This window comes from Myotis myotis, unplaced genomic scaffold, assembly GCF_014108235.1.
Source record: "Myotis myotis isolate mMyoMyo1 unplaced genomic scaffold, mMyoMyo1.p scaffold_m19_p_8, whole genome shotgun sequence".
Classification (NCBI taxonomy): domain Eukaryota; kingdom Metazoa; phylum Chordata; class Mammalia; order Chiroptera; family Vespertilionidae; genus Myotis; species Myotis myotis.
The window spans coordinates 2,990,580-3,013,942 of record NW_023416390.1 but is presented as its reverse complement, the minus strand read 5'-3'; the positions used below and the strand labels follow the sequence as shown (position 1 = coordinate 3,013,942).

Sequence of the window (23,363 nt, the reverse complement as noted above, 5' to 3'; positions counted from 1 at the left end):
CTAGGCCCGTGGGCTGTCCACCCTGATGACCTGTACCTGCCCATGGTCCTTGCTCTGCTCACGGCTAACTGCTGCCACAAAACCTTCCTGTGAAGCCAGGGAAAGGCGAGTCCCACTCAGAGTTTTAGGGAAAGTGAGACTGTCGTAGAGGATGCTTACTGTCACACTGGGGTCTCTGAGATACGTCAGCAGACGACCAGGATTAGGAAAAAGGAACTGACCTTTATTCTAGTAAATGTTTAATATGAACATTGAATCCCATTAAAGGGTCTCCAGGGCCTCGGGAGTGTCTGTTTTGTTAAGTACAAAATTATTCAAGGCTGCGAGTTCTATACTAATTATCAATATTACTATTGATCTATACTACTTTTCCAGTTTTACTGAGATATAATTGACATGTGTTAGTTTTAGGTGTACAGCATAATGGTTTGATATGTCTATATTTCAAAATGGTCATCAAAATAAGTTAATATCCATCACCGCACGTAATTACCCAAATTTCTTTCTTATGAGAATTTTTGAGACCTACTCTTAGCAACTTTCCAATATAAGGTGCAGTATTGTTCACTTCAGTCACCATGCTGTACCTCACATCAGAAGAACTCGTTGATCTTATAACCTTCCATCACCTTCACCCATTTCGCCCCCTCACCCCGTCTCTGTCCCTCCCCTCGGGGAGCCACCAATCTGTTTTGGTTTATTTTGGTGTGTTTTTTTTCTGTTTTGTTTCAACTCAAGGTCATCCTAAGGGGCGTGTTGCATCGGTGAGCGGACTCTTCCAGCCCCTGGATCCTGAAACGCGATGTTCTTGAGCTCAGACCTACAATTCGGTTTAAGCAACCACCTGGCCCACTTGTGATTGCGTGTCACAAAGAGGAAAAGGAAAACCAAAAGGGAAAATAAAGAAACTGACTTTTACTCCTAAAACGGGAAGTTGCTGAAGGGCCTGCCCCCGGGGCGCCCTCCTTGCAGGCGCGGAGGACGGGGCTGAGTCACCGGAGGGAAGATCTTCATCGACAGCCCGCCCCGCGCCCGGCGCCCGGGGAGGAGGACCCGGAACCCCGCGGCCCGGAGGCTGGTCCTCCCCCGGGAGGCGGGGCCTCGCCTTCCCCGCGGGGGTCCCCGCCCGCCCTCCCCGTCCAGCCCCCGCGCGGCCTGGGCTGCGGGCGGCGGGATGCGGCGGCGCGCGGGCCCGTGGTGGCTGCTGCTCTGGGCGCCGCTGGCCGCGGGCTTGGGGCGCGCGAAGGAGGCGCGCGGGGCGCCGCTGGCAGGTAACCGCGGGCGCCGGGGCCGCGGGGGCGCTCCCTTCCGGGGCGGCCCGGCCCGGGGCCCCCACTCTCCACCCTCCACCCCGCCTGGGCTTCCCGTCTCTGCCGGACGGCGCTGCAGCCATGGAGGCGGGAGCCGCGGTCTCGGCCTCGCGTGGGCATCTGGCCGCAGCGCCCGCCCTGACCGGCTCCAGGACCGTGAGCGGGTCCGGTACCGGCGCCGTGAACTCGCAAAAACAGCCCCGCACGGAACGTGGCTGCCCCGGAGCGCGTGCGCCAGGCCCGGCTCGCAGAGGACGGACATGGGGGCGGCTGCGGGCGTCGGTGGGGGACCCGTGCGGTGAGCTCAGGGTCCTGGCCTGGGAGTCGGGGTTCCAGCTCCAGGACCGCCACTCACTTCTGGTCCCTTTTCTCCCATAAAATCCCGTGAAAGGTTTCCTGGAATCGCCGCCCACTTCTCTCCATCGCATTGGCCACCTCTGGCCGCAAGGGGGGCAACCAAGTGTGGACTTTAGCTGGGGCCGCCTCCCCCCACAAACCAGGGCTCCTTGTCTAGGGATGGGGCCCATGGTCAGAGTCCGTCACCACTGCCAACTGGGGAGTCTTGGGGCACGGCCTCGGGAGCTGTTTTACACCCGTTTCCACCGAACAGACATTTGTTTTGTCTTTACCGTGTTGGGCAGTGTTTTAACGGCTCTATCTTACTTGGTGCCCACAGTAGTCCTGCGGCGGGGGAGGGGGAGGTAACATTTATGAGCCCATTTTACAGGTGAGAAAATGAAGGCCTGGGAAGAGATGTGACCAGTGTATACTGATGAGGAAGTAAATCACAGCACTGCCAAGGGGGTTCTGAGCAGGGCAACAGCCCTGGACCCACACCCCCAGCGGGCCGGCCCAGCCATTAACCAGGCACCACCTGTAGAGGTCCGGCACACGGCCTTTCTGGACTCTGGCTTTCTCATCGGGAGAAGGAAGGTGTTCTGTGGCTGGGTGGTTTCCCATGTTGCCCTCACCTTCTTATCTGTTCAGTGACCCCAGTGTTTTCCAGATTCTGAGTCCCCAGACCCGGTGCTAACAGCTCACTTCCGTGTGGTGTTCACCGAGGCATGCCCAGCCGCCAGCTTCTGTCCGCCTGGGACTCGCAGGTGCCCCCTGAGCTGATCAGAGGCTGGCCCCCAGCTCAGAAGAATGGCGGCCTGTGAGCCTTACAGCGCCGCTCGCTGCTCGCCGCTCGCCGCTCCAGGCAGGCCGGGCCTGTGTCTGCCAGCGACGCTGCCACTGCCGAGGCCGGGACCACAGTGTCTAGGCCAGTGATGGCGAACCTATGACACGCGGGTCAGAGGTGACACGTGAACTCATTTTTTTGGTTGATTTTTCTTTGTTAAAAGGCATTTAAATATATAAAATAAATATCAAAAATATAAGTCTTTGTTTTACTATGGTCGCAAAGATCAAAAAATTTCTCTATGTGACACGGCACCAGAGTTAAGTTAGGGTTTTTCAAAATGCTGACACGCCGAGCTCAAGAGGTTCGCCATCACTGGTCTAAGCTGTTGCTGCTCTGAAAGCGCTGGTTTTAATGAGGCCCTGAGACCAAACGGCTGGAACTTCCTTTCATAAACTAGATTAGAGGCCGTTTCCTGTTCTAAATTCCATCTCTAACACACACATCTGGGAATGGAGGAAATCGGCGGAGGCCAGCGTCTGTCACCCTGTCCGAAGTCAGGTCAGGGGCAGGTCTGGCCGAGAGGAGGAGAAACGCACAGAGGAGTTTCTAAGAGCCACTAAGAACCACTAGTGGTTTGCAAGCAGTGGGTGAGGCTCCCAGGAACCTCGCGTGACCAGGGGAGAAGTTCAGGCCTCTGGACTGCATTCCCAGGCGTGGGCGTTAGCAGGATTCAGATTTATCTGTGGGAGAAGAAAAATCGGTGCTTGAGATGAAAATCGTACTTGAATCCATGCTAGCATGTGCTAATTTCAGTTTCAGTTTTATTATGCATGTTCTTGGAGACATAAAATATCAAGACTTAGATTCAAGTCATGTTAAAAAACAAAACAAAAAACTAGGGTTAGTAGAACCGAGAAGTTACCCTTGTAATGAATGGTGCTCCGTGCTAACTCCTGTGACAACGTGAATTTACAGTGTACTACCCAGAAACACCCTTTTTCCATGCCAGCTTTCAGGAGTTCAGGTTCAATGGGTTTTGCTTTTTGTTTTTCCTATTCTTCTGCCTCCCTTTCGCTGTCCCCAAAGAGGAGCCGTTGTGGCCGAATGGAGGGAACGAGAGTGTAGTCGGGTTTTATTGTTCTGGTATAGTCTCACCTGCAGGTACTTGCTTCTCAGATGAGGACCATGAGAGGTGACGTTCAGGGGGAACACGGCAGAAGTGTTTTTATGTTGGAGGTTGTTTGAGATCTGCTAAGACCTGAGGAGCATTTGATCTGTAGGATACTCTCTAAGTAGGTTTCAGGACCACCTGCCCCTTTCTCAAGTCCCGACTGAATATTTTTATCTTATGAATGATTAGACTCTAACTTAAACATGTCCTTGTACACGTAGGAAAAGTAATACATGACAAAAGGACTACGACGGCGTGATTTTAAAGTTACTAGTTAAAGCAGGTGATACGCCGCTGTCCCTGTTTATAGACGAATTCAGTATTTATAAATTGGGTGGCATTCAGAAGGAGCTAAGGGGTCTCATTGGTTAAGGTCATCCTGGCTCGAATCCTTGAGTGATGTAAAGAATTGTGCTGTGTCTTGGCAGTTAGGGCACAAATATTACTGAGTCAGTTCAGGTTTGTTGAAAGGATGAGAGAGCCTGCCAGGGACTGGGGAGTTCAGGAGGGCGACGCTCATTCACGGCTTCCAGGGGTGGGCAAACTTTTTGACTCGAGGGCCACAATGGGTTCTTAAACTGGACCGGAGGGCCGGAACAAAAGCATGGATGGAGTGTTTGTGTGAACTAATATAAATTCAAAGTAAACATCATTACATAAAAGGGTACGGTCTTTTTTTTTTAGTTTTATTCATTTCAAACGGGCCGGATCGGGGCGTAGTGCCCACGGCTGGCTTAGACGCTGCCTTGCTGGGGCAGCCGAGTGAGGACGGCATTCCGGGCTGGTCCCCAGATCCTCCAGGTGCTGGGAGATGAGCCGGAGCTGGGATAGCCCATGCTTCCAGTCGTTTCCCAGATCGGACTCAGGTCTGAGGGAGCAAACACCTCGTTGGGGGCGCCCTCCCGGTGCAGACAGACTACACCCCAGTGGGAGCAGCGGCTCTCGCTGGCAGCTGTCCCTCCCGGTGAAGGGTTCTTGCTGCATGTTCAGGCCCCGGAAACTCCTCTGTGCCTCCTGGATGCCCTGGGCGGGGGTTTGGCTGACATTGCTGGGGGCCAGCAGGTCCGTCCTAGTGGGACGAACCCGTGGAGGCTGGGGCCGCATCCATGGGAGACACCTGCCGGGGCAGGAGGCTCACAGCCTGCGCTTGGGCTGGAACCAGCGGTGGAGGTCAGTGAGCTGTGGGGCTGGCTGCACTTCCCACGCCCACCCTCAGGTGGCGATAGAGGAAGTAGAAACAGCGATGCCATTTCCAGGAGATCACCGAAGGGAGGAGAGGAGAGGCCGGGGAAGGACATAACCTGAGGAACAGTCTGAAGCCAGTTTTCAACCTTGCCATCTCCCGCACTAACCTAATTACTAACATCCCGCGGCACACAAACAAAAGCCAGGTGTGCGTTGCTGCATGCGCACGAGCTGGTGATTGGTGGCCGTTGCTATTTCTCTACCTGACAGTCTGCGGGGAAGAGGCCGGTGCCCCGGCTAGCCGTCAGGTGGGGTGTGTGTCAAACACCCCGGCGGCACACGGCTGACACGGCTGATCTGGCAGAAGGCCTGGCTCTCTCGGGAGGCCCTAGGCCAGCACGACACCAGCTTGATTGTCACAGTCACCGCCTCCTGCCTCATCCAGCCAGCCGGTGTCTGGAGGTCCACAGGAGCTCCCTGGAGCCAGGCGTGCGGCTTCTTGTGGCTGCGAGTTTCTCACTTCCTCGATGTGTAGGAATTCCCTCGCGGGTCGATGGAAACATTCACCGTAGGAGGGGGGATAGTGCGGGCAGCCAGAGGACACCATGCAGCGTTGACACCTGGTCTGTGATGTCCCAGGTGTTGTATGAGTTCCACATCAGGTGCATCTCAAAAGCAGAGGCTACTCTGGAGATCTCCTGGGGAGACGCCGTCTGCAACGTGCTTTTCAGGGGGTTTCTATCGTATCCGTAGTCACCTCCGCTCGCACTGTCCCCGCCCCCGTCTGGTTGAAGATGGGCTGACATGCAGAGCAAGTCCCTGTCCTGGGAGTGCCCTCGCACCCAGTACACACATGTGCCAAACACGAGGAAGCAGCAAGTGGGAAAAGGGGAGGCGCCTGCGGACAGGAGGGTGGGTGGGGCTGGAGCAGCCCAGCGGGGGAGGCGGGAGAGAAGGTCCGGGAAGGGGCGGTGGGTTTGCTGTGGTTCCCTGGGAAGCCTGTAGAGGGTTTTACGTAGGTCAGTCGTGCGCTCCGATGGATGTTTTTGTGCAGATTAGGGAACAGGTTGAGGGGAAATGGTGGGGGCAGTTCTGGAAGCAGGAGGCCAGCCAGAAGGCCTCACAGGGTTCCAAGTGGAGAGGAGACCAGGGAAGCATGTACTCCGAAGTTCAAACAGCTCACAGCACCTGAGTGGCATCGTCTCGCTCTTACCGAGTTAGAAATATCAAATGATTTAGGAGACCGTCTTAGGACCAAGTGGAAAAAACCCGGCCCTCTGTGGGAAGATAGCCTTTGTTTGCCAAGCTCAGGCCCCAGAGGACCCCTGCTGGCCTCTCGCTGAGGTGGTGGGATGTCCTGTGTGTCCCCTACGCGCCATCCTGTGAAGGGCTGACACGGCTGATGTCCCTCAGCCCCGGTGCTCTGCACACACTTGCCACCCCCACCCCCTGACTTCTCTCTCATTACCTCCAACTTCATTCTCCGGTTCTTCGATCACATCGCCGCTCTCCTGGGAGGCGGCCCTCAGTCCTTCCTCTGTCTCGGGTGGAGGGAGTGCCTGTTCCCTGTGCTCGTAGCGTGTCCTTCAAATGTCGTAAAAGTCCTGCACTGGAACTGTTGGTCTGTCTCCCGCTGGGCTGCCTATAATTGCCAGAGAGAAGAATTTTTTGGTCATAGAGTATAAAAACAGCTACCCCATGTCCCCGTGAATAAAAAAGAAAAAAAAAAAGGTAAGATTCTGGGCAATTAAATATTTAGAAAATATGTTTTCTTTTACACTTCTCAGTTCCAGGGTGCAGAGCTTTGAAGGAAATGGATTTAATTAAAAATTCGGAGTCAGACTGTTACTGCTACCATCAAAAAACCCAGATCGAGTGGAAATACATATGGTCAACGGTGCAGGTAAGAGGGTACCTTTAAATCTTATCTTACCACGGGGAATTTGTTTATTTTTCTTTGATTTTGAATCAAGCTCCTTAAAAAGGATCGTGGCTTTATTTTTTAAGATGAAAAAAATATGTATTTTATTCATTTTTTAAAATGTGTCGTTATTGTTGACAGTATCCCAGATGCCCCTGCCCGGCCCGTTGCTGTGGATGTGTTTGATTTTATTGTGATACTCTCGGCGCCCCCGACTGGGCAGTGTGACCACCGTGTGCTCCGCAGCAGGGCTGGTGGCACGGATGCAGGAACAGAATAGGTGGGGGCGGGCTTTGCCGGCGGCCGTGAAAACAAAGGCGGTGCCTGCGAGGGCGTGATTCCTCATGACGCGCCTTGGGATTCCTCAGGACAAGCAGGGGCTGAGTCCTTCGGGGTGAGGAGCAGGGTGGAGATGCCCGCTGCATGGGGGGGTCCAAGGCTTGCCGGGTGCAGTGCCGACGAGCATGCTGGGAAGGCAGGAGGTGGTCAGCCAGGCGGTGCATGGAATGCGGCCTGTGTGAGGGCCTTCCGTTTGGGGCTGACAAGGTCCAGGGTGTGGCCATGGGGGTGATTTGTGGAGGTGGGTGGGGGACACGACCATCAGAGGAGCTCAGAGAACGGGAGGCCAGCATATAGGGGTGCAGTGAATGCACTGGTGAATCCCCGAGATGCGTGGCTGCAGGTGGCACTGGAGAGAGCACAGCCGTGGGCCCGGGGCGAAGTCCACGAGGAGGGGGAGGCAGGCAGTGGGTGATACCACCCGATGCCCGAGGCTCGGAGCTGGTGGCCACGCCCCAGTCCCGGGCAGGGAGGAGAAACAGGGACAGACAAGGCAGCAGCCAGGCTGTCATTCAGTAATGCGTGGCTGTAGCTGGTGCTGTGCTATGAGCCGTGGGTAGGCCCTGAGGCCGGGCTCTGCCCTCAGGAGGTGGTGGTGGGAGACGCTGGGGCTACGTCTGAGCTGACCCAGAGGGAGCACTTCTCAGTCACGGAGAAAGTGGCAGAGATAACCCCTCTTCTCGTGGGTTTATAACAGTTGGCCACCTGTTCCTCTATCTCATCTTTGCTTACGTCTCTGTTGGCCCCAAGAACCCGCTAGAACAGTGGTTCTCAACCTTGCCTGCACATTAGAATCACCTGGGAATCTTGTTAAAATCCTGATTTCTGGGCCTTATCCTCTGGAAATTCTGTTTCTTTGTTACTAATGTTGTGGCCCCACCCCATAACAAAGAAACAGGATTTCCGGAGGATGAGGCCCAGAAATCAGGATTTTAACAAGATTCCCAGGTGATTCTAATGTGCAGCCAAGGTTGGGAACTACTGTGCTAGAAGAAGAAGTTGGATCAACCACCACTCAGGGAACAAACACCCACTTTCCGGGCGGGGGTGCGCCCGTGGCCTCCACACGGCACCGCGTGCGTCTGCGTGTCCCTCACTCAGCCGGCCGGGGTTCTAGGACGCGTTCGAGGAGCTTTACCTCCTGTGCTAACGGGGCTGTGCGTTCTCGTTGGCAGGTGAGGCTCACCAGTGCAGACCTGCTCAGTGTCGCGTATATCACAGAGAGACACAACTGCCAGGACCCAGAGACCGTCCTTTCTCTGATCAAGTGTGCGATCCACGCGTTCTGGACCCCGAGCGAGTCGCATGAAATATCCGTGAGCATCCGCCCACACGGCGAGACGGTGTGCTTCTCTGTGAAGCCGGCCGGGAGGCACACGGTGCAGGTGACTCGCAGGGGTGAGTCCGCTCTGGTTCACTGGGCTTCTCGGCCCGGCTCCTGAGAGGCGTGTCGGTAGACTGGCGTTTCCCTGCGCACTGCCACCGCCTTGACACCAGCCTGTTCCCGTGTCTCCTTTGCTCCAGTTGTGGATTTCGGGCTCGTCCTCCTGTTCGTGGCCGGCACTGTCCTCTTCCGCCTGGCGGCGCGCTTGAGCCAGTAAGTACCCGTGGCGCCCTTCTTAACGTGGGGACCGAAGGGCGGGGACCGTGCTGGCACCTGCGAAGGAGGTCCACACGGGTTGGAGGGGAGCTCCGTTTCAGGTTTTGCAAACAGGTCTGAAGCTCAAGCTTGCAAAGCCTTTAAAGCCAGGAATGGTCGTTTGTGTAGCGATGACAGGTGAACGTCACACCGTGCGTGCTTCCAGGGGCGGAATGTGGCATCGCCTGCTCACAGACATCAGTGTGTTCGCGTGTGAGCTCTGTGCTACTGTCCCCACCGTGTAGATGGGGAAGGAGATCTGCCGTCACCTGACTGGCCCCCCCGGGGCTGGGGCGGGGGCGGGTTTGCTGGTGCAGATGCCTGGTCCCCTCTCAGAGGCCGCCTCCCCGACGTGCAGCTCGGATGCCCAAGGAGGGATTGCACAAACCTCTGATCAACCTGCCATTCTGGTTTTTTGTTTCTGACAACTTTACTCATGAGGAAGGAGTGTCCTTCCAGATGTTTTCACTGTTCAGTGCGCTGTTCTGCACACGGCGTATGTCTGAGCCTTTCCTTGTGGCATAACCAAGTGTTATGTGGCCCATCCGTGTGCAGCTGGCCGCTGCCGACACAGCCCGAGGCGGGAAGCGTGGCTCTGCGGAGCTGCCTGCAGCCGAGTCGTCCCGGCAGAGGCTGATGCGGACAGCGCTTTCTGGGCGCTGCAGATGCCCCCGCGGCTCAGGCACGCACCCCCCCACCCGCCCGCTGCCTGACGGGCCGCAGTTCTTGCCGGGTCCGATCTGAGCAGAAGATAGGGCAGACATTGTGTTTTGAGTTCGTGGCAAGCTGTTCACCCTACATTTCAGGCAGAGATTCCGTTTTTTAAGAGCATGGGACGTAATCAAAGCCGCCGCCTGAGTTTTTCTTCTTCCGTCGTCAAGTTGAACGTGTTTTCCACGCGAACAGTGTGGCTGGGCATTCACATGCCTCCGTCTGCTTGTTGTGACAGGAGCCCCGCTTTCTATTACTCCCTGGGGACGGCGCTCGGCGTCCTGATGGCACCGGTCTTCCTGCTGCTGCTGGTGAGAAGGTGCATTCGTAAGGTGGGTGAGCCGGTGGGGGAGCCGGTGGGGGAGCCGGTGGGGGAGCCGGTGGGGAGCCGGTGGGGGAGCCGGTGGGGGAGCCGGTGGGGAGCCGGTGGGGGAGCCGGTGGGTGCCGTGAGCGCAGCGTGCAGCTCGGGGTCCTTGTGGGCAGGAAGCTTGGTCAGACGGATCCGCGCTGATTATGGTGACTCCTCATGCAAGCTGTATTTCTACGTTGCACAGACTGGCTTTAAAACGTACCTTTTCTAGAGAGTTCCTGTTTATTTGATTGCCGTCTGTAGGTTTCCGTAGTACGTCTTGCTGATACTTTTCTGGAGACCCTGTCATTCTCTAGGTAACGTGTTCATTCTCAAGGGGATGTGTTTTCCTTGTGAGTGACAGGGACGATTTATGCTAAGAGAGTCTCTCTGACCTCGGCCTCGCTGAGGAGTCTCACGCGGCCGAGCCATCGGGCTGTGAATAGCAGCGTCGCTGCCTCTGCGGATTGCTGCGTTGTCATCCGTTCCCCAGAACAGAACGAGGAGACGCAAATATTAGTTCACGACGATAATGTTGCCGTCCCTCTGCTGAAAGGGTGCAGCCCAGCATCACCTGGAGATAAATTGTTCCCTGCACAGCGCTGCTCCAGCGACAGCGGGCGTGCCGGCCCGGGCGCCCTGCCCAAGTGCAGGCTGCGGCTCAGGTCCTGCACCTGCGAGTCTGCATCCCGGCGGCTCCCAGGGCGCCAGGGCTGCCGGGCCGGGGCCGGGGCCGCACCTGTAATCAGACCCGAGGGCCGCGTTGACGGCCACGCGTTTGTGTAGAGCAGTGTCTGGTACGGGGGGCTGTGTGCTTACTTCTGCGGTTACGAGCGCGCGTGACCCGAACGCTGTGCGTTTGTTTTTCCACACGCAGTGCAGCAGCTTTGGGGCTGTGATGGTTGCTTGTTGGCTTGCTTCAGTGTATGTGGTGTGCCAGTGGATGGAGAACCTGCCATGGCTGTGGGGTGAGCACAGGATGTATGTCGTAGGTAGGTAACGTTTTAAGATCCGTTCTATTATCGGGAAAGCTGCAAAGTGCCACTGGAGGCCTTCTCTTGGCAGATGTTCCCGGCATCTAGGTTTCCCTTGGAGCTAAGCAGCGCTGTTTAAAATCGTATTTTATTTGTTCCCATAGTTGGTGATTTCAGTTCATTATTCGAACTCATCTTAGACCATATGACCTCCTTCTTCGTTGTCTATCCTCATGTTCAAAAGAGCAAAAACAATTTGCCCCTTTTGGCTACAGATGCTCTGACCACATCTAACTCGTGATGAAAAAGTTTCTATAAAATGTGGCTCTTTCGATCTTTGTCTTGATGTATTCAGCGCGAAAGGTGAGACGTCCTACATGTACGTGACGAATGAAACCCTGACTTTCCAGAAACGGAGGCATGGGGAGCCCCCTGTTCTCCTTGTTACCAAAACAGCACCCACTTTTCCTCCTGGTTTCATCGGGAGGTGGTGGGGGATCAGAGAACTGGCTTCCTCCTGACGCCTGACCCCGGATTTCGCACACAAGTTTATGCCCCCAAGTCAGAAGCAATACATGTTTTGTTTCATGTTACGATTTTATGTGTTTAGTTCATGGTTCTTATGCTAACGTGTTTTTTAAAGTAAATCACCCATATGATGGTATGGTCCCCTAAATACTTCACTAAGCGCTTCTAAAAACCAAGAGCATTTTCCTCTATAGTCAAGTATCAAGTCTAAAAAGAAATTAAAAATCCAAAGCATCTGTCACCCAGGCCACGCTGACGTTCCCTCCACGGCCTCGGTGGTGGGTTCGAGTAAGCTGCGCTGTAGTCGGGAATCACGCTTTGTACCCGTTCTGCCCTGTTCCCATCACAGGGCACACTGACGAGACCACGCTTTGGATTTCTCCGGTTCCCGCTCTGTGGTGTAAGTCAGCTGTGTTCCTCTCTCGCCCGCATGTCCTTTAAACGGGACCTTCGGCCTTGGGGCTCGCTCAGACGCAAACGCACGCGGCTGGACCCGCCCGAGACGCAGACCCTCTCGCGGTCCCTCGGCGTTGGCTGGGCCCGGGCCTGGTTGCCAGGGCGCAGCCGGTCCCTTCACTGTACAGTTCACTTTCTTTCTGTGGCCGGAACGTGAAAACAAAAAGTGGGGTTTGTAGCTGTGACCGGTGCTGAGGCTTCCCCCTGACCGAGGCCGCCCGAGGACGGTTGTCCTTCTAGGACTCTGGACTGAAAACTAGACACATGTTCCAATAGCTGACGATCATTCGCCCTCACTTACACCAAGGGTGGTTATTCACTTACTCATAACCGGTCAGCCCGTATCACATGAAGGAACAACAAGCCTTAGGTGCCTTTTTCAATTTTACTTCATTGGAAAAGAAAACAGAAGTGAAGGTTTTTCTGGTATGTTCTTAGCTCTCAGTCCAGGCTATGTCCATTTTTTTTTTTAATGTTTTTATTGATTTTAGAGAGGAAGGGAGAGGGAGAGAGAAAGAGAAACCTCAATGATGAGAGAGAATCATGGATCGGCTGCCTCCTGCACGCCCCCCACTGGGGATGGAGGCTGCAACCCGGGCCTGTGCTCTGACCGGGAATCAAACCGTGACCTCCTGGCTCATAGGTCGATGCTCAGCCACTGAGCCATGCCGGCCAGACCTCTGCAGGTTTTTACCATAAATTTTCAAGTTCTGAGTGATACTAGTTACATTCTTCTGCTCTTACAGGCTACGTCTTGACAGTTGGGTGTCTCAGCTTTGCTGCCTGTTACAGACGCGGGCCCCTGGTCAAGGAGAGGAGCCAGCGCCTCCTGGCATGGACGCTGCGGCTCCTGGCCCTGGCCCTGACCTGCGGCGGCGCCCCCATGCCCCAGGTCGCGTGGACCACCGTCGGCCTCATGCTGCTGCCCTGGGGTCTGCACTACCCACTGAGAGCCCTCAGGTATGTGCCGGATGCATCTTCTTTTTTCCTTGTAATTTGACACGAGCTCTGGTTGTGTTGATGGTTTGGGGGATATTTGGACATATCGTGTTTGATCGCATAATGGACCGCATTTCACCTGGAGCGTTCCCTCTGAGGGGAGGGGAGGCAGCGAGCCTGAGGGTGCATCTCGTTGCTGTTCTGAGGCTCACACCCACGCGGGTGATGGCGCTCCCCGGCTCCCTGACTTGTGACAGAGCGCCCTGGGCTCGGGGCTGCCTAGAGTTTCTACTTCATTCTGTCCTTCCTTCCATTGGAGCCAAACACGGCTGCAAAGGTATTTGCGGTGCTGATGAGATAAGAGTTAGGGCTCGGAAATGAATCATTGGGGTGGAAGATGCGATGACATTCAGGGCTTTCTTTTCTCGGGTTCAAGGCGAGGCTTCGGCCTCGTGGAAGCCCAGAGGATGGGGGACCGCGGAGGGGACGCTCTGTGAGGCCGCCTGGTCGGTCGCCGCGTCGGGCTGAGCGCCTGCCTGCATGTCGTGCACAGATGAGGGGCTCCTGTCCCTGCACTGTGCTTGCTGGCACCGAGGCGTACGCTGTCACGCACACTGTCACGCACGAGGTGCGAACGTAGGCCTGCCCAGCACCAGGCATCGGGAGCTCAGGGGCACTTCTGGAGGAGCGAGCACTGGGCCACGTCTTAATGAGTCAGAGGCCAGGTGACTAAGTGTAGGGAGGCTCTCCCACGGAGAGAAAGCCCTGATGGGCATCGTCGTGAGGCAGGCGAGTGAGGCAGCGTGGACAGTGTGAGCGGGGCGGGCATGGACGGCGTGAGGGGGCGGGCAGGACAGTGTGAGCGGGGCGGGCAGGACAGTGTGAGCGGGGCGGGCAGGACAGTGTGAGCGGGGCGGGCAGGACAGTGTGAGCGGGGCGGGCGTGGACAGTGTGAGCGGGGCGGGCATGGACGGCGTGAGGGGGCGGGCAGGACAGTGTGAGCGGGGCGGGCATGGACGGCGTGAGGGGGCGGGCAGGACAGTGTGAGCGGGGCGGGCGTGGACAGAGTGAGCGGGGCGGGCATGGATGGCGTGAGGGGGCGGGCAGGACAGTGTGAGCGGGGCGGGCATGGACGGCGTGAGGGGGCGGGCAGGACAGTGTGAGCGGGGCGGGCATGGACGGCGTGAGGGGGCGGGCAGGACAGTGTGAGCGGGGCGGGGCGTGGACAGTGTGAGCGGGGCGGGCATGGATGGCGTGAGGGGGCGGGCAGGACAGTGTGAGCGGGGCGGGCATGGACGGCGTGAGGGGGCGGGCAGGACAGTGTGAGCGGGGCGGGCATGGACGGCGTGAGGGGGCGGGCAGGACAGTGTGAGCGGGGCGGGCATGGACGGCGTGAGGCAGCGTAGGCCATGCAGTGAGTCTAGGCTGATCAGGCACAGGGCGGGCAGAAGCCAGTGCAGCTGAGGGGTGCTCCCTGGCGATGCCCAAGGAGCTCTGTACCCGGCGCTCGGGCCTGCAGGCAGTGCGTGGGTGCCGAGCGGGGCCGAGGCCGTGGGGCCGGGAGGATGTGGGAGTGTCACGGGGGTTGCACTGCAGCTCACCAGGCGCAGTGGCCTCAGCCCGAGCTGGTGCTGCCTGTGGGAGTTTGGGTCCTGCTTTGCCAGGTCTCCTGCTTTTCTAAAAAAGCCAGGAATGTGGATGAGGATGTGATTCTTGTGATTTTTAAATGTTGCCAACTGATCTGAAAATTAAAATATTCAAAAAGCAAAAATCAAAGCCGAGACCAAGGACACCCCCAGGCCGCGGATGTGGCCCATCGTGTCTGGCAAAGGGTGGGTCCGGGGCAGGGGCAGGGGCAGGGGCAGGGGCAGAGGCCGGGGCCCAGTCCTCAGACGTCGCAGTGGTCCAGGCCAGAGGTGGGAGGTGAGGAGCACCTGGTGTGAGGCCTGGAAGAGGAGCTAATGAATATTCATGAGGCGAGCGAGGCTGTCAGGAAGGAGACTGGGAGCTGGTGGTTTATGGATCTGTGACTGCATGTGGGGTGATGTCACGGGCTCAGATGGGCCCGGGCCAGGACAGAGTCCGGTGCAGAGGGTGTGGGTGAGGCTGAGCAGGCAGGGCGGGTGGGAGGGGCTGAGGCTGGCTGACGGCTCTGCTGGGGTCGGAGCCCAACAGTGACCGGGATCCCAGAGGCCCTCGGTGGGAGGAGGCTGACCACTCCCCTCGTCCAGGCCCTGCTCATGGCCAGGCCGGCATCCTGCGGGCCAGGGTGGACCTCCTCCTCCTCCCCTTCCACCGCCCGCCTGCGCAGTGGCCTGTCAGCCTCAATGCGCGTTGTTACCGTGAGCGCCGTCACCGTGCACAGGTCCGCCTCCCGCCTCCCGCCTCCTGCCTCCCGCCACGCCGCTGGTGGGCGATGGCCTGAAGGGCGAGGGGAAGACGGGAGCGTATTTATAGGCTAAGGAACGGGCCAGAGAAACAGCACCCTGGTGCCAGCGTGCTTTCCGGCTCTCAGAGCGCTGTGTGAGTTTGTTTCTATAACGTCGGCAGCTGTCTTTGTTTCTGTACTTACCGAACACACTATGGGCGCTCGCTGCGCTGAGCCCTTGATGCGAGTGTCGCCTGCAGCCTGTGCGGTGACAGGTGAGGTGGGTGCTAGGTGCCTCCGGGGTCTCACGTGAGCAGCTCGGGCTCGGCACGGCACGGGGGCGGAATTGCCCGGTCCCCACGGTGGGCGGGCCTCGGAGCCGGGCTGTGCCGGTCGTCCCCACAGAGGCCGGCGGGCGCTCAGAGGAGACGGTTTGGACGGTCCCTGAGCTAGCACATCAGCCCCCAGGATCTTTACAAGGAAAAGCCTTTCAGGTCCGGATCCCCCAGAAAAATGCACTCGGGACCCCCCGCTGGTGATTCCATGCTCACTCCCATGAGAGAGTCTCCCTTAGATTAACATGTGAACGGCCCGCAAACATTTCAGCGCTCATTTATAAATAATCGGTTAAGACCTTGTTCATTGTCATTAGCATTTGTATGAGAGGCTTCCCTTTGGGACTCCCTGGTAGGAAAGCACTTCGGGTCCTGAGCACACGGCAGAGCGAGAGCTGGTGTAACTCACCGACACACACGCCCTGGGCACCGACACACATGCGCGCGCGCGCGCACACACACACACGGCCCTGGGCACTGACACATACGCGCTCACACACACACACACACACGCGCGCGCGCCCTGGGCACTGACACACACGCGCTCACACACACACACACACACACACACACATGCGCCCTGGGCACTGACACATGCGCGCGCGCGCCCTGGGCACGTCCCCCCTCCAGGGGCGGCCACTCCGCAGCGGGGGCCGCAGGGCCTCCTGCTTTCGGTCTGGACGGGGAGCAGCGAGTCTCCATAGCCGCCCCGAGGCCCACCTCTCGGTGCCGAGAGAAGCAGCCCGTCCTGCACCAGGAAGCCAGGCCTGCGCCGTCCCCTGGGCGGTTCAGTCACCGGGAAGGAAGACGCACTGACATCTCTCCCGGACTGGCCCTCAGAAGCCACATTAGGGCCTGAGGTCCATTAGGATGGCCTGAGGAGGGGCGTGTGCCAGCAGGCCCGCGCTGCGTGTTCTAATCCACATTCACGAGAGCAGCATGAAAGCGTGGTCCCTGCTTAGCATGTACAGCGTGGTACACAGGAGGGGAGGAACCATGACCATGGCTGTTCAGAGTCTTGGGAGTTGAGCTGAATGACCCGCCGCGGCCAGGAACCTAGCAGCCGACTGCCGTGTCGTAGGAACGCGAGGAAGTGGCTGAGGTCCCGAAGGCTGGCGGTCAAGTACCTGACTGAGGAGCAGTACCGGGAGCAAGCTGCCGCCGAGACCACCCGGGCCCTGGAGGAGCTGCGCCAGGCCTGCCGCCGGCCCGACTTCCCGTCCTGGCTGGTCATGTCCAGGCTCCACGCGCCGAAAAAGTAAGCCCCGCTCGGCCCCGGGCCCGGGTTCGAGTCGCTGCGAGGGTCCGTGATGGCTGGTGCAGGCCCCGCGTTAGAAGCATCCGCGCCCAGCAGGCGAGCGAGGCTGCCAGAGCCGCTCCCCTGGGGCCCTGGCCCAGGCCCAGGCAGAACTGCGAGTGTCAGAGCAACAGCTCGGCTCCTACCGGGAAGGGGCTCCTACCGGGAAGGGGCCCATAAGGGAAGGCGGGAGGCAACGCCCAGAGGAGCCAGAGGGTGGGATGGCTGCGGCCCTGCTTCTGCTGGTGTGGGCAGTGATGCTGGAGGCCTCTCTGCCCGCATCCTCCGCTCTGCTCCCCTCCTGCAGGCTTCAGTCAGACCCCCTGCCCCCAGGGAAAGGTGGAGGGCTTCCGTCAGACCCCCTGCCCCCAGGGAAAGGTGGGGGGCTTCAGTCAGACCCCCTGCCCCCAGGGAAAGGTGGGGGGCTTCAGTCAGACCCCCTGCCCCCAGGGAAAGGTGGGGGGCTTCAGTCAGACCCCCTGCCCCCAGGGAAAGGTGGGGGGCTTCCGTCAGACCCCGTGCCCCCAGGGAAAGGTCGGAGGGGAAGTGTCGACAGTAAAATAAGGAACAGATCCAGGCTCAGGGGAGAGGAGAGCGTTAGGGAGCAGAGTGGATCTCGGCAGCGCTGGGCTGGCGTCTGCCCCCGCCCTCCCTGAAGGTCCCTCGGCTTTCACCTCCCGTGTAAACGCCACTCTCATTGCCGCCGCCCGCACTTCTCTAAGGGGACACGGAGCAAGGGAGCTGTTTTCTTCCCAGCAAACCTTTCCGTGGTCACATGAACTTTCTTTACAACAAACACAAAATACTTAATAGGTTTGCAGACTTCGTCCTTGGAGGAAGCCACTTGTCGCCCGAAGAAATGCGTCTTCACCAAGAGTACAGCCTGAGGGGCGCCTTCCTGGAGGAGCAGCCCTTTAACCTGGGGCAGGCGCAGCGGCCGAGGCCTGAGTGTCCTGCCCCTGCCGCCTGCCCTCTGCCCCCACCCCCTGCCCCTGCCCTGGCCCTGCCCCCGCCCTCTGCCCCTGCCCCTGCCCCCACCCCTGCCCCCGACCTTGCCCTTACCCTGCCCCCGCTCCCCTGCCCTGCCCCTGCCCTGTCCCCACCCTCCGCCCTTGCACCCGCCCCTGCATGTCACTCAGGACCAAGATGTGTGTAGTAGCAGAGGGGATGGTGGCAGAAGACGTGGCCGTGGGAAGACCCAGGCGCACGGGAGAGGACGGTCCCTCGCGGCCAGCCTGCTGTTTATCCTGCTGCACCCGCGTCCTGGGCCTGCCATCGCCACTTCCCTCGAGTGAAGATCTCCACTCGGAACAGGGGGACTGTGTTGGCCTCCAGGGGCCAGCGAGCCCGGGTCAGTGCCTGTCGGCCCCAGGGCACCGCGTGCTCTCTGCCCCAGAGCCTGTCTCCCCAGATGGTGCCGGCGCAGGTGCTGGGAGGCCGACCCGTGTGCCCAGCGCGTCCGAGTGCTGATCAGTGCTGCTCAGGACAGGGATTCTCAGGTCAACTCAGATGGACACCGCATGCAGCAGGACTGCCCAGGGCCTTTAAGGGCGCCAGTGCCCACGTGTCTCAGGAGAGATTGCGTCGCGGTTTCCAATTTCATTTGCCCACAGACCCGTGTTCCAGGAGACGAGGATTCCTTGGCTCACGTGTGAAGAACGTGCTACTGATGGAGGCGCTGGGGTCTGGGACGCGCAGCAACTTGTCCCAGCCCACACTCAGCGGCCGCGCGGGGTGGCGCTTCAGCCCTGGCATGGCCCACAGCCCGGCGAGGAGGCCTTCCCCAGCCCTGGCCTCACTGGACTGGTGACTTTTTTATATTTAGTAACAGCCCTCTAGCTATTTGGTAGCTGATGAAGAGAAACATTTCCTACGCTTCTATTTTAGAGTTTTGGTAAGGCTTTTATAGGTAGAGTCAGATTAGCATCACTTTTGTGTTTCCGTGTGTTGAAGCTGGAGGCATTTGCCCTCTCGTGACATTTTGCATCGACGGTTCATTTCTAAAACCGCCGAGCTCTCTATTCGGTAACAGTTCCCTGCAGGACAGATCTGTGATCTTCCTCACGGAGAGCAGGCCTTGTCCTGGACGCCTCCTGTTAAGACTCCAGGGGAAGGAGGGACTGACTGTGAGTGCCGCGTGGACCGAGCCCAGGAGGCCCACGCGGAGGACTAAGACGTGGATCCGACGTGGCACAGCGGCCCGGGGGCGACGGTGTCGCCGAGTGGGTTCTGAGACCCTGAGGCATCGAGCGAGCGGCCTTCCACTGGAGAGGAGAGGTCGTGGGGGTGGGGGGTGGGGGGGGTGGGGGCGCGTGCGAGAGCTGAGGACGCTCTCCCGAGCCAGGTCTCGTGGCCTCGTTCTCACTTGTTGCGTAGCCTGGCTACCCGTGTGGGACTTTCTAGATTGATCTTCCAATGCTCTTGCCCCTCCAGGCAGCATTTACAGGCCTGCGGTGTTGCCAGACACCAGTTCATGTGAGGAGCTCTGTTCTTTCTGTAAAATGCACTAAATTCAATCTGTGCTTTCACACAGCCTCTGATTTTACTTATTTTTAATGTTTTTATTGATTTTTTTAGAGAGAGAGGTAGGGAGAGAAACAGAGAGATAGAAACATGGACGAGAAAGAGAATCATTGATCAGCTGCCTCCTGCACGTCCCACACTGGGGATCAAGCCCTAAACCCAGGCATGTTCACCGGGCATCAAACCGTGACCTATTGGCTAATGGGTCTCCGCTCGACCACTGAGCCACACCAGCCGGGCAGTAGCCTCTGATTTTAAAAATCAAAGTGTCTCCCGTTCAGATTTATGATGAGGTTTCATAGGTGGTGTTACAGTTCAGGCTGATGTTTTGTAATTGTATTTGCTGGTGACACGTGACACATGCACACGTCAGATGCGTCAGTATTTGTCTCCCTGCACTCCTCTCCCCAGAGGCAGCTGGTGTCCCACCACACGCGTGTGACTAAGGGGGCCCCAGGCCTTGCCTGTGCCGGGCACGGAGGTGCTGACCAGCCGGGGTAACCGTCACCATAGAAACAGCTGGCGTTGGCTTCAGTTATGCCGTAGAGGACGCCGTGGATTGTCCGTGTCTGTTATGAGGACTGTGGAAGGCTGAGCCATTAAAGCGTCACTTGTGATGTGGGGTGCCTTTCCCTGGGGTTCGTTTGATTTGGGGTTCGTTGTGGTGCTGCTCACAGTTCTGATCCCCATCAAGTACTATGTGGCTAGCTCCCCTGAGATTCTCTCCCCCTTCCTTCCTCCTTCCCCATCTCCCTCTCCCTCCCCCGCCTTCCTTCCTTTGCCTAAAGGCCTGTACCGGGTAGATGAGCACTCTGTGAAGCAGCTCTGTCCCTCAGGAGGTGAGCTTCGTGCCTCCGGCCGCCAGAGGTGCAGCCGGGGCCGGCCAAGAGGCCTCCCCGAGCCCTTGGCCGGCCGCTGCTTGCGCCGGTGCCTCACCAAGCTCACTGTCCTTAGCAGGTGGGAGGGGCTCTGACACCAGCAGTGCCGGTGAGACTCCCGGAGGTGGCCAGGCCTGCACAGTCGTGCCATTCAAACGCCGTGTTTAAAAGGTTTTAGGGCACATTTTACACATCTCAGGAAACGCGTTGTGAATTGGGTGTGTCGTTTGCCAGTACTACTGAGGGGTGGACTAGAGGGCAGTGCCCATCTGACACTGAGGAGGATGTTTGAATGTGTGACTTTTTAAAAAAATCCAGAAACTGAACAGATTTGAGATTTTAGGAGGTTTAGGATAGATGATGGGTTACATCAACATGTGTAAACATGTGGATGAATTAAACCCCGGAAATGATGTCCAGAAGAGGAGGAGGATCTTATGTGATTCTGCATGTGATTGTCCCCGAGTTAGAGTGCAGGTTGTTAAACCGCTTTCTGGTCCAGTGGGTGGAAGGGGCTGGGCGCTCTGGCCTGATGGGCGTGGGGTCTGGAGAAGCCCGCAGTGAGGTGTTCAGGCGACGCCAGGAGCCAGCTGCCTTCTGAGCCAGCCCACTGGGTATGACACTGATGAGCTAACGGGTGGCTGTGCCCCTGGGCGTTGACCCAGGACCCCCACTTGGCCATCACCCCTAAGAAGACCTTGCTCACAGCAGCCAGCCGTGTGGTCTGCCAGGCACGGTCCACAGCAGCCGTGTAAGGGCGTGAGGACAGACCGTGGAACCCATAGGACCAGCAGATCCCCCTCGGAAGGCAGCCCCACCGGCGTCAGGCGTAGTAAGAGCCCTGCCCGGTGGGCAGAAAGGACAAGGTTGCTGTGTTGCCCACGTCAGTGTCATCAAACCCACACGTGATGCACCCCCCGCCCCCGGGCCTAACCTCACCGAAGTGACAGCATGCCCGGTGTCGGCCACGACCGCCCCTTCCTGGACGCAGGCCCGAGCGCCTTTTCCTCTCGGCGACTCCTTTTCTCATCTTCGGTTCTCGACCGGAAGCCCCTTCGGGAGGGCGTGCTCTGCACTGAGATGTGAGAGGCTGCAGCCTTCCTGTGGCCCAGGAGTCCAGTTGTCTTGAGGTAAATGCGTATTTTTGCTCTGACCCCTGAATGTGCTACCTAACGCGTCACCAGAGATTAGGGATGAGGATGCACTCACCAGGAGAGATCAGGAGGTGCCTTCCATGGGGCAGCTGCTCTTCTTGTTTTAATTGGGGGGGGCGGGGGGAGGGGAGGAGGCTGGCTGGCTGGTGTGGCTCAGTGGATAGAGCGTTGGCCTGCGGACTGAAGGGTCCCTGGTTCGATTCCCGCTCAGGGCACATGTCCGGGTTGCAGGCTCGATCCCCAGTAGGGGGTGTGCAGGAGGCAGCCAATCAATGATTCTCTCTCATCATGGATGTTTCTATCTCTCCCTCTCCCTTCCTCTCTGAAATCAATAAAAATATATTTTTAAAAAAATAATTGGGGGGATGTTTGTTTTGGTTTTGGTCCACTTTCCAGAAAAGCAGTGATGAAGCGGGGAGAGGGGAGTCGGGGTTTACTGGAGGCCCGTCAGGCACTGTACTAGGCACTCGAGGTGCCTCCTCTTGAACCTCGTCGCCGTCTGTCCTGTTTGGTGTTGCATCAAAGAAAGAGTCTGAGGTGCCTAAGCTGCTGAAGACCATTCAGAGCTGAAGGGTCAGCATAGAACTTGAGCCCCAGGGTGTCGATGCCCGCTACTTCCTTTACTGGTTTTATAAACAGCCAAGGAAGCGGCCCCCAGCCCATCCGTTCTGTCAGTGCTGTGCACCCACCATCACATGTGCCTTGTAGGTGCGTGTCCACACGGTGCTTCTAAACTACCTGGGGTGATGGACCGCCCCCCCCCCCCCATCCACCACAAACAATACTTCTGTAAAGTTAGAAAAATTAAATATTTTTTAACAAGGACACACCAAGTACAAGCCCCTCCCGGCTCCGGTGGCACTGGTCTTCAGAGTCCCTCCAGCCTGAGTTTTCTCTGCCAAACCCAGTCCCCACCAAGTGTGCGGGGTCTGCACTCCCCGCCGACAGAGCTGAGCGGGAGGTGCTGGCTCCCTCGGGGTCTGCGAATGTCCGAAATGGAAACACAGCCACACGCACCTGTCCCCGGCCTCGGCGAGGGAGGGTTCAGCCAGGGGCTTTCTGGCTTGTTCTAAACGAAGCCAGTGTGGGCCCCCTGCATCCTGGGGGGAGGGGGTGCTGGGCACCTGCCCGCTGGCATCCGCTTGGAGCTAGAATCCTGGCCTTGACCCCATGTCTGAGCTGTGTTCGCCCCAGAGACCTCCTAGTGAAAGGGGGTGGCGACAAGGATGAGCCGATCATGTCAGCACATCACAAGCATGTGGGGCTACGGGTGTGGGTCCCCTTTTCCTTTAAATTCTCTTTAAAAAAATTTTTCTATTGCTTTCAGAGAGGAAGGGAGAGGGAGAGAGAAACATCAATGATGAGAATCATGGGTCGGCTGCCTCCTGCACACCCCCTCCTGAGCATTGAGCCCCAACCCGGGCATATGCCCTGGCCAGGAATCAAACTGTGACTTCCAAGTTCAGGGGTCAATGTTCAACCCCTGAGCCAGGCTGGCCGGGCTGGTTCCCCTTTCCCGGGAGCCCCTGCTTCACCCCGGATTGGCTGCAGGAGACACTGCTAGGTAACAGCCCGCACCTGCAGCGCCCACCCCAGCAGCGGAAATGCAAATCCGAGGGGAGCCCCAGCCAGCGGCCACTTCGCGTGGCCAGCGAGGGCTCACCGGCGGGTGGAGCTCCGTGCGGGGTAGTCGTCTGTTCTGCTTACGGCTTTGAGGAACGCTCACCTCTGCAGCCACATACGCAGCACCGTGGCTCGTCCCCTTTCCCGCCATCAGAGGAAACCGTCCGAGTCAGTCATGGAGGCGGCGATTACCAGCCGGGGCTGGGAGGCACCTGGGCATGTGCAGGAAACCCCGGGAGGGTTACACAGTCCTCAAGTCAGAGTTCACTGGAATTCACTTCCATCTGCTTTAAATGGCACCTGGGGGGCAGGACGCACAGGGGCCTCCCCGAGGGGCTCCGCTCACGGCTCCCACAGGCGGGGACCTGCTGGGACTCATTCCAGGGGAAGCGCTTCCGTGGGGGTGGCCCCTTCGTTATCATTAGGAAACGGTTGGACATGGTGTTTATTTTTATCTCGGCGTAGCAACTGCATTCCCCAAACGGCGGCTTTTCCAGTGAAGACGTCAGGACTGTAAACACGAGAGACACCGTGAG

The 23,363-nt window shown here is 58.1% G+C and overlaps 1 protein-coding gene across 1 annotated transcript; it reads left to right on the top strand.

Moving 5' to 3' along the window:
* The first annotated feature begins 1,169 nt into the window (after positions 1-1,169).
* NEMP2 (nuclear envelope integral membrane protein 2) lies at positions 1,170-16,614 on the top strand. Its single transcript, XM_036319815.1, has 8 exons — positions 1,170-1,271; positions 6,580-6,695; positions 8,228-8,450; positions 8,577-8,649; positions 9,641-9,734; positions 10,630-10,744; positions 12,457-12,670; positions 16,434-16,614. Exons 1-8 carry the CDS (start codon positions 1,175-1,177, stop codon positions 16,612-16,614), a joined length of 1,113 nt encoding a protein of 370 aa, XP_036175708.1. The 5' UTR covers positions 1,170-1,174.
* The last annotated feature ends 6,749 nt before the right edge of the window (positions 16,615-23,363 follow it).

Bases quoted from the DNA above. Each gene is read 5' to 3' on its own strand.
- NEMP2 (XM_036319815.1), top strand. From the start codon at position 1,175: ATGCGGCGGCGCGCGGGCCCGTGGTGGCTGCTGCTCTGGGCGCCGCTG. The intron at 9,735-10,629 runs GTGGGTGAGCCG...TTCCACACGCAG, and splicing joins TGAGAAGGTGCATTCGTAAG to TGCAGCAGCTTTGGGGCTGT. The intron at 10,745-12,456 runs GTAGGTAACGTT...CTGCTCTTACAG, and splicing joins GCACAGGATGTATGTCGTAG to GCTACGTCTTGACAGTTGGG.